The sequence below is a fragment of the Haliaeetus leucocephalus genome, unplaced genomic scaffold (genome assembly GCF_000737465.1).
Source record: "Haliaeetus leucocephalus isolate CR32 unplaced genomic scaffold, Haliaeetus_leucocephalus-4.0 Scaffold68, whole genome shotgun sequence".
NCBI classification, from domain to species: Eukaryota; Metazoa; Chordata; class Aves; order Accipitriformes; family Accipitridae; genus Haliaeetus; species Haliaeetus leucocephalus.
Window position 1 is genome coordinate 2,607,962 of NW_010972504.1, and position 10,945 is coordinate 2,618,906.

The 10,945-nt window shown below is 42.7% G+C and overlaps 1 protein-coding gene across 1 annotated transcript; it reads left to right on the plus strand.

Moving 5' to 3' along the window:
• Positions 1 to 617: 617 nt before the first annotated feature.
• FAM72A (family with sequence similarity 72, member A) lies at positions 618 to 4,350 on the plus strand. Its single transcript, XM_010579246.1, has 4 exons — positions 618 to 771; positions 1,789 to 1,866; positions 2,986 to 3,110; positions 4,020 to 4,350. Exons 1-4 carry the CDS (start codon positions 620 to 622, stop codon positions 4,112 to 4,114), a joined length of 450 nt encoding a protein of 149 aa, XP_010577548.1. The 5' UTR covers positions 618 to 619; the 3' UTR covers positions 4,115 to 4,350.
• Positions 4,351 to 10,945: the final 6,595 nt, after the last annotated feature.

A 10,945-nucleotide genomic window follows, 5' to 3' on the forward strand; every position in this document is an offset into this window, starting at 1 on the left:
TGCGGAGCCGCCTCCCGCAGCCGGGCGTCCTCCGGCCGCTGGCGCCCGCCACCCGGTCCCCCTCACCGGCCCTGCCGCCGGCCCGCCCCGCCGCGCGGCTTGCCCAATCGACGGAGAGAGCTGGGCAAGGAGCGACGGGCGCTCCGGCCAACCAGACGGCTTCGTCTGTCAGCTGGGCCCACCCCTCTTCCCGCCGCTCGGCACCCATAGCACCGCCCCGCCAGGACGGGGTGGGAGGGGCCTGGCGGAGCGCAGTAGCCTCCGCCCCAAGGACTGCGCAGGGGCGGGGCGAGTCATGCAAAGAGGCTGCCGGCTGGACCAATGGGAGCAAGGGCGGGCGTGCCCCTCCGCCAATATCCAGGCGGTAGGGGTGGTGCCACCCGTCTCCTCCAACGGCCCTGCAAGGAGGGGGTGGGCCCGCCGCCGATCTCCACTAATCAGATGGGGCGGGCGGGTCCCGCCGCGCCCAATAGGAGACTGAGGTCGGGAATTCAAACTGACAGATGGAAGCGTGGCCGTTGGCGGCGGTCGGGTCCTGACGGGACGGGGAACGGCGGCGGCGGGGCCCGGCCTGGCCCGGCCCGGCGGTGTCCGTCCGTCCGTCCTCCCCCCCCCCACCATGTCAACCAGCAGCTGCACCTTCGAGGACCGGTGCGTGGCCGTGCTGTGCTGCCGCTTCTGCCAGCAGGTGCTGAGCTCGCGGGGGATGAAGGCCGTGCTGCTGGCGGACACCGAGATCGACCTCTACTCCACCGACATCCCGCCCTCGGGGTAAGCGCCGGGACTCCGCGGGGTGGCGGGGCGGCTGGTGCCCCTACGGGGGTCCCTCCGGCGGGGGATTGCCGGCCCGGGAGCTGCAGCCTGTCAGCCTCGGGGCCGTGGGCCTGCCCCGCAGGGAGCGGGCTCGGCTGGGGCCCACAAGGCCGCACGGTCCTCAGCGGCCGGCCGGGTCCCTAAAAGATCCCTCTGCAAACGTGGTGTCACCAGGAAAAGGGCCCCAAAGGGCACGATTCAACCCGTTCCTGCGTTTGCAGTTCCTTCAGCCCTGGGGAAGCCAAGGCGGGATAGCGAGAGCAAGGCCGTCCCTCCTCTAGCAAATGAAAAGTCTAATTTAATCTATTCGTGGGGAAGACGTAGGCTCAGGAAGCCACGGGAAGTTCCTCCAGCTCCTTCCTTAAGATTAGAATTTGAAACAAATACCTGTAAACAGAACAAACCTGATCTTGCGCTGGTTCCAGCACGACTCTCCTCCAAGTCAGTTGCTTGTTGCTTTCCCATAACAATATTTGAATGCTAAGGAAATAAGATTGCAAAATGGCATGTTAATAAGAAAGTAGGGGTTAGAAAGGAGATAAGAAATCAAAGGTTTGGTTTTAAATGTCCTAGCCTTTAAGCTATTGTTCTGTAGTCTTAGCTGAGACTTGCCAGGAACCAGGGCAACGTCTATAATCAGATGTCTGACGGATAGTGCCATGCAGCCAGCAGCAGGGCCAAGCCTGCAAGCCTTAGGAAGTACTGAGAGCAGTGGTGCTTTCTGATCTAATTTGAGAGGACTTACGATACATTAATGTAACATCTCATGGGTCCTCTTTTTGTTTCGATATGAGAATGGCTGGTAGCTGATAGGAAAAACGTGTTGTGTGCTCTTGGGAAAGGTTAAAATAAAACCACAGGAGACCGTAATGGTAACATCACTTTGTTGCAACTGCAGACCAGTATTACCAAAACTTTATAATTTTAATCATAGCCACACCTGAACTTCTGTATTTTTACTTTCTTCCCATCTAGTACTGTTGATTTCATCGGAAGTTGCTATTTTACTGAAATCTGCAAATGCAAACTGAAGAACATCGCGTGTTTAAAGTGGTAAGGGTGCCATTCAGTGACAAGAACACCTCCTCAAGCGTGTATGCACTGACGCGATACTGTTTAACCTTCTCACTGCAGACTACTGCAGCGCAAGAGTTAAGGGATGAATGAACAGATTGCATACTCTATTTCAATTCTAATGCTGTTTGATAGAAACTCAGCCCACTACTTCTGGGCATGGCTGCCAGTCTATTTCTGTGCAAGTCCCAAGTGGAAATGTGACAACCTTGTCAGTAGTCTGAGTATATGGGAAAGCTTTGCATGCCACCTGCCTGATTAAATGTCTGCTTCAACACTGAGATAATTGTGTGAATAAGGCCACAGTAAGAAGTAGTTACTCATATTCTAATTAATAGAACATCCTCTTGGCAGATCTAGTTGTTGCTAGCAGATGGAACATGCTGTCACTAAAGTTCTTGGAGTTCTTTTATCCTCTTTATTAATGCCTGATATTTAAGAGTAAAAACAACAACTCTCAAGTAGCTCACAGTTATTTGAGATGATCCTTTTGGCTTCATAATCAAGACTTTTACCTTGTTCAGATTTAAACGGTGGAGGGTTGTGATAGGAACACAGTATTTTATTTTTTAGAAGTAGAGAAACAGAAATATCTCACTAGAGCGCATGACTGAGAAAGTAGAAAAACAGTGTTTCTAGGTTTCAACCTAGAAGAGTAGATAAGGCTTTGGTATTCTCAGTCTCATTACTCCTACTACCGATACCCTCCCATGTACAGTGCTTCTGTACAGATGGATTTTATGTGCATGATGAACTTCTACACTGATTCCAATGGAATCATTGGCCTTCCAAAGGAAAAAAAAAACCCAAAAACTACACCATTTGTTGGTATGTAAACTAATCTGGATTACACAATTTAGGTTACTAAATGGTTCTCTATGCCAAAGATCTAAAACTTAGATATTCTGGAACTCCTGACAGATGTTCCCTAAGTATTTAAGATGCTTATTTAACTATGTTCCCTTAACTTTATCAAAATAGGAGCATTACACAATGGTCTGGTACCATGGCTATTTAACATTAGTTTGAGCTGGAAAGGCTGACATGTATCTTTTCATCAGGCATTTGTGTTGCTCATTATTTCACTTGTCTTTCTAGTGGTAACATTGTTGGTTATCATGTGATTTCTCCCTGCAAACCTTGCCTGCTGTCCTGTAATAATGGCCACTTCTGGATGTTTCATAGCCAAGCAGTCTTTGGCATCAACAGACTAGACTCTTCTGGTAAGGAACACATATGTTTCCTTCTCTTCCTTAAAATCTTGAATTCCAAGTCCTCCTTCTAATGAGGCATCTCAATATAGTTAAAGCATATGGAGGGAGTGTAACATATGGAGGCATAAGGCAAGCGTTACTGTATTGCTAATCTAGCAAACTACTTTCGGGGAGGTAGTTGTAGCTACTTTGTAAATGAAAATTTTTAAGTGGAAATTTATCTTCATCAGAAAACTTAACCTATCCCTTTTGTGGACAGAAGTCAGGATTTTCTGAAGCAATATTATAACTAGTATGAACACAGCCACCAGCTGCTATTTATAGTGGTATGTATAGCTACATAGGCAGCTGTCCAACGGGCACTCTTTTTGGGTGAGTCATGTTGTCACTTTGACCCTATATAACTGAGTCCTCATTAGCTCAAGCTGAAGTTACAGCTCATGCTAGCTAGCTTCTTCAGCTAGGTGTTGTTTGGATGCCAGGTGTCTAGCATAATTTGCCTTGAGTCCTCAGGAATGCATAGCGTTCTGACAAATCATTTCTCTTCCTTGCAGATGGGAGTAACTTATTGTCTAAACCTTTCAGTGTCACCTGTGCTTCAGATCAATGCATTTAAAAATAAATCAGCCATGAGGAGATTATCAATAATTACATGAATTAGCTATATAAATACATCTGTGAGCAGGGACTTATTCTTTGAACTATGCTGTAAACAGCAACACTTACAAGATGACTTTGGAAGAAAAATAGGAAATAGTCTAGATATATTTATCATGAACGTGACTTACCAGGTTTTGCAATGATTAGAGTAGTTATCTTCTCTGAAAATGGACAGTTTGAAACTTCAAAATAAGGTCACAATCCAAAAATACTATTTTCTTTTTTCCCTCCTTTGTCTTCTTACCTCCTTCCCACCAGGTGTGAATGTATTGCTCTGGGGCAACTTGCCAGATTTGGAAGAAAGCACAGATGAAGATATGTCCTGCATCTCTGAGGAGGAGTATATCAGATAAATGTTATCTACAATATACTACAGTATCTTCCCTAGATTTGTTGCATTGCTGTTTTGTTTGGATTTTTTTTTTCCCTGCTGGCCCATCAGAGCTTAAACAATACAGGAAACCAGGAAATCTGGAAAACAATCCTAAAAAAGGAAGATATCACCTTCCTCTTTCACTGTAGCCTTCCTTAGACTCCTGAATCTGCCTAGTGTGGATCTTGGGACTAGAGACACACCTTGGTTAGATCTGGAAATGCGGATGGAAGGTGCATTTACTGAGGTCTAGGTCTGTTTTGGTTTTTACATTTAAGTCTCAACAGTTGATAATTCTTCTTAACTGTATTTTTTCTTCTTTCCTAAAACAGTATTCACAGAGCAAAGTCTTTCACTTGCTGTAAGTACAGCTTAAAAATCTTAAGAAATAGTCAGTCTGGTTAATGAAGTTCTGAAAGAGCTTTGCTTTTGTGGTCACACAGACCATTGCCCAGAGTTTCTATTCTGAGTATACGGAGTTGCTGAATAAGTGGCTTAAAGTATTGGAGCTTTGGCTCTATGATCTGGCTCTCCTGCTTTTAGCAGCTTGTTCTCTGAGCATCTGAGGCATGATAGGATGCTCTTGAATGTGTACAGGGGGGCTATCTTACAGAGTTTTCCCTTCTTCATCTTTCAGTACTTTTAGGATCATGTTTCTGCAGAGATAATTCCCCCCCCCCCGGTAAAACCTAAATACTGCAGTTACTTACTGTCTAACAGAACTTCAAGCCTACACTGGAGTTTTTCTTAAGGTCAACAATAAACTCTATCCAGTTTTATGTGGTGTTTTTTTCCCCTTATAGGGTAGGCATCCCTCCAAAACAGAACTCAGTCATCTGATGGGGTTGTCTTAGAGAAAGAAAAAAGAGATCAGGTTAAATATTTGGTGTTAATGCCTAACTTTACATCCTGAAGCGTACAGACAATCTGGTTCCTGTGAGAAGTACATGGATTCAAAGATCATTATCTGAGTTGTTACAGCCATAGTATTTAACTTATGAACTAAATACTGTCCCTTGAAGGATCACCTTCAGAAAATTCAAGGTACAATCATGTAAGAGTACAGAGTACATTTTTAAGTTTGGATTGGTGCTGAATACATTGTTCTATAGCCTCTTGTGATACTTGGAAGAGGTGCAATGAAGGCAGATATGAATTGTCTTAGTATTTTTACTGCATGTTATATATTTCTTAATTAACGGTACTACCTCTTCTGCATTGTTTAAATGTATATTGGTATACATATGTACATGTGTATGTGTATGTCTTGTTTTGACTTCCTGTGTTATGTCTGCTCATTAAACAAAAGTTTTGGACTACATAGTCTTCTGGGCTGTAATAAATATGGATGTGTAATGATATTAGATAATCAAAACAATGAAATAGAATCTTGTACTTGTATTAAATTAGTTGCATAATTACGTTCTTACTACTATGATTTTGTTTTAGAGAACCCCCTCACTCCCAAAAAAATCTCCTTTTTAGGCTGACAAACCTGACAGTTTCTCAGTCTTAAAGGTGTTTAGTCAGTTAACTCTTCTATAACACAACATCCCATTTTTTTGCCAGTTTTCTATGCTGCATGAGTTTCATCATGTTGTGACTACAGTATTAAGCTGGCAAGGTGACATCTCACACAAAGACTTTTCCAACAGAATTCATGAGCTAAAAATACATCTGATTGTTTTTGTATAAGTAGCACAATAGTTCAAATACAATTCCCGTAATATAATTCTGCTTTATAGCAAGTTCAACGCTTGCCATTTATAACCCTTACAATTCCGAGTCAACTCTGTGTCAGTGGCAGAGCTGACTGTAGAGCTATTCTCCCACAGAGAAGTAGAGGACTATAATTTCTTCACATCACATCAATAATTCTGTTTTTGCTCCCTATCTGTTTGTACACATAGAACTGGAAGTTCTACTATGAACTACCTTAATTACACAGGCCTGTTTGAGCTAGTTCATCTCAACCAGGCATCAGCTTGAAATAAAGAATGAGCCAACTTTTAAGTAGGTTCAATCCTTTTTTTTTGTCAATAAAGAAGTTGTAGGTATTATATACAAAGTAAACAAACATCATCTATTGCCCCAGCTGTCATGAATGTTACCAAACAAACCAATCATGGCTAGGGCTACTTTTATTCTTTCTATCTGAAATTCAAGAGAGAGCTAACTAAGCAGTTTGTGGTAAAGCCACTGCTCCTTATTCATAGGGTGCTAATGTTTTGGGTTAAGTTTCCAAGGATCACCGTGTGTAGGGAAATACTTTCCAGGATGATAGATACATCTAACACTAAACAGCTGGCACAAAACCAGATCAATATTTCTAGAAACACTGCCAAGTACTTCACCCCACCTAAAGCTTGCTTTGAAATAAACCAGCTCAGGTCTCTACTTTATGAGGTTTTTTGTTTTCTCTGTACTCTTCGACATACAAGATACATATGTTATAGTACAACCCTGGAATCTGCTGTGAACCATTTGGAACGTGATGGTTGCAAGGGATTTGGTACGCTGAACATTAAGACAGATAACTTCCAGAATGAATATATCAGCACAATTCAACTTCCTCATGGATCTATGGTCAGTCTGATACAGAAAAAGCAGGGCAGCTGTTGTCGTGTTTGGTAAGTATTTTACAGTGAAATTTTACATGATCTTTGCCATGCAGCCGATGAAGTCAAAAGCAAAGCACAAAGCTGAAAAACAAGAACCAAGTCCTAAGGCCTTTCTCTTCTGCTCATTAAGGTACACAAGACAAGTAATTAAAGAACGTTAGTGTCTCTAGTCAGATCTGGTTTTATTCAGAAGGTACTGAAGACCAGGCAAAGGGTCTTAAATTTTAGACACAAAGTCAGCACTTCTGCAAGACTTCCAAAGTCTCCTGGCACTAACAGCACAGCTGAAATTGGTGCAGCCAGCCTTAATGCCCTTGGTATTGCATCTGCCACAGGACACTCATCGGTCACACAATGTACCAGGCTTGTTCCCAGCAGCTCTGCAGCTATAAGATATTGTGTAATACAGACTTGAATGTTCAGGGTCACAGACTTGTTTGGATGAAAATATTTGGAAGTAGAATTCCAAAAGCCACTGAGGATAACTAACTTTAATTTGATTTTTAAATCACAGGGACCTATGTAATCATGCCGCCATTGATGGTCAACCATTTTCTTTCCTGCAATGCATAATCTGCAATGCACAATACTAGCTGGAGGCGTAGGAGAAAGTCATAGCAAGACAGTGATAAATTGATTCCCCTTCATATTAAATAAGGCTTACTAGAAAAAGCATATTTAAATATTCTTCATTATTCCAGTACAGATTAATGCCTAATCATAATCTTACATTTATGTAACACCATTCATCCCGAAGTGCTTTACAATGACAAACAGTTAAGAATTCTTTTACCACTGAACTGCAGCCAACTCCAGGATGCAAAGCAGCTGCCAAGTAGACAGCATGCTGCAAGGACCATGGTAAGCATCATTCTGTAATGAAATTCAGTATGTGATCTCTATCAGTACAAACCGATATGTTGATTATTGAGGGAGGTTCGACTTGAAAGACACTCTCTTCTTACACAGCCTGGAATGCAGTTCATCCACTTCCAGCCAGATGACAGATGGGTCACCTCTCCTAGGACAGAACCCAGAGTCCCAGGGTTTGAATCTGAGAAAGAGTCCTACAAGAGACAGAAATTACTAAGCTATCTTTTATTTTCTGCTCTTCTCTCTGGCATGTAAGAGCTAGCATGCTTTTTGAAGTCAAGTAAAATGGTCATTTATTATAAATCACTCAATTACTTTGTCATGAGAGATCAGTGTTACATACCCTATTATGTTCGCAGTCTGTGTGGTTTCTGAAAGCATACCCCAAGGAAGAGTGCATATCCCAAGTAAACAGCCTTTGTGTGCTATTATTTGGGTTAAGGGAGTGTCTACAGGCTAGTATAGTCTAACAACTACGAGTGCCTCTTGCGCAAGAGGCTGTACGAGCGTAGCGACTTGCAGACTCGGAGAACTTGCACTGTAAACAAAGCAGCCAAGGGATGGTAAGGGAACGGCACCACTGGCTCGATCAGAGATCAGAGGTAAAGCCCGAACTGTGTAAACCTGAAGAGGAGTCTCCTTAGTTCCAAGACTACAACAGAGAACCAAGCCATACCTGTTCCTGCAGCTATGGATCACTTCTTCCTATTCCAACAGGCATTTGCAAGTCTATGAACAGATTAATCTCTTCAGCACACATACTTGATCATCACGTACTTAAAGCAAGGATCCTTCTCTGTGCCAGTGTTTCTGGATTTCTACTGCATTATTAGGTTTTTCTCTTGCTCTAGCATACAAAGTGGATATAGCCTCTAGCCAAACACCTATAAAAAGCCTACAAAGAAAACAGGTTATTCCAAACCTGTATAGATACAGCATTCATAGAACTGAGAGATGTGCTCTTCAATTTATGCAGTATACAGGAATGATGAGAGAGAAAAGCAGGATGCCTGCCTTGAACATCTCCTGTGAAATTAACTCCAAGTTGTTGATGCACCACCCAAAATTCCCTCTTCTCATCAGGAAATATCAACTACGCTATGCTCTGAAAAAGCATCAGCATTTCCAAGCAGCTGTTAGCCAGGGGACATTTTAGCTGCTTTGCTGTCTGCAGTGTCTCTTGTCATCTTGCACGCGTGAGACAAGCTTAACAAAGTGAGTCTGCACTCCATTGATTTCTCATTAGAAAGCATGCCTCACATTTTGGACAGCAATGAGGGGAAAAAAACAACGGGGAACAAAGCTGGTCAAATAGAAGCCAAACAAAATCTCTGGTGCTTCACTTCTTATGTCATCTGAATGCTGACAGCTTGATGTCTCTGGGTAATGCCACACGAGGGAAATTAGCACCATAGCACTCTTAGGCACTGCCATCTGCATGTCAACGTATGTAGAAATTTGTGCAGGCAGTTATAAAGCAAGACTGATAAAAAAGACTTGATCTTTTGCATTTCTCTGGCTACACTTATTTCCTGGAGGAAAGTGCTAATTAAAAATAACCCAGTATCTCTCCAACGTAACTGCAGCCACACTAGGATTCTTCCCTGCTGTGCTATGGCAGAAGCTTATTAGTTCATCCCACTCTAGCATATGGCCTGCTTTGGAATAGGAAATTTCCACTAACAGAGGAGACAATGCTAGAAATACAGGTGTTTTGCGACTCTCATCCTAACTTCTATGGGAACATAAAACCAGAGAGAAACCGATCCTGTGTCTACTGGGCACATCTGACAGTTCCATACACAAAAGCAAGCTAATAAGAATGAACAACAACAAAAAATTTTCATTTGATTTTGCTTCTTCCTATCGTCTGTCTGCCTCTCAGAGCCAATGCCATGCTCCAGCAACAGACTGCCCAGATAAGCAAAGGGGTTTCGGGACCAAAGGACACTGAGAAAACCGGGAATACAAAGCTCACACACCCTTTGTCTACACCTTTTGGAGGTTTTGCCAGTAGCTGTTCTTTTAGTACCAATTTACTTGTCTTCATTTTGAAAAGTACAAATATATATTTAGTTCTGAGACTAGCAAAGCTTCAACAAGAATGAATCTGGTCTGTTATTTCTGCTGCGCTTACAGAACATACCCAGAAAGCTTCTTCAAGAGACATTGGCAATGGAAGAGCTACAAGATAGCGTGCAGCATGCAGCAAGCTGCTTTGGATGTGAAGAGTGCCAGTCTTCATTGTGAGTGTTGCAAGCAGACTTTGGCCTAAATTAAAAACACAGCGCGTGAAGCTAGAGACCCAAAAACACTTGCAGATGGCATAGATAGGATCTATGCCCAAAACAGGACTAAGAAAGCACCTTCAAAAACTGTGTATTCAAGCAAAACTATGCATTAGGCTACTATGCTAGACACGAAATCTAGGCCCTTTCAATTACAAAATTTTTAAGCCGCTTTAGAGCCACTTGCTTTGACCAATTCGCTTATTCTCTTGAGTCATCACTGTCTAAATGGACATAAAGACAGCTGTAGATGGTTTTAGACCACCAGAATACCAAAGCTGCAACAGTTTCCTCACAGAGTGGTCAATGAAGCCAACACAATCAGATAATTATTCGGTTAAAAATGCAGATGGAATAACACAGGGTCACATTTGAGGGAAGATTGTGAAAGCTACTGCAGATTTACCCTAGCATCCACTCAGATGTTAATAAGCGCCTAAAATATTTGGAAAAAATTAAGCAATCTGCTCTTGTGCAAAAACCCATCACAAGACTTTCCACAATGTAGCTCTGCTTTTTATTGGACCCCAGGTTGGAAGTGAATTTTACTCTGCTTCAAATTTTACCCAAAGTCCAAATTACTTTCTTTGTAGCTTAGAATTTAAAATTCAGATAAATACATCTTTTCATCTCACCTGCTACCAGAAGGCGGCACTCATAAGTGCCAGGAAGTATATATTCAGCAGAATATGTCCACTTTTTAATTCCACTCCTTACAGGAAATCAAAATTTAAAAACTGCTTAAAAGCACCTGACACTGGCCACTGTAAGAAACCTTTTACCTTATTACCTGGGTCCCCACTCTGATGGGATACAAACATGCCAGTGATGCATGAACTTGAATTGCTCCTTACCTTTGTGCCACTCTGATGGCACAAAGCAATTCTCAGCAAATTGAGCAGCACTTGCTGTAAGTCGACCACAAAAATCATAGGACTTAATAAGAAGCAGCTTTTGGACAGTGGCAGCACTTTGATAACAACCTGCCACTCTTCCTGCATCACTTGAGCCTCTTCTTGCTCCTGCCAG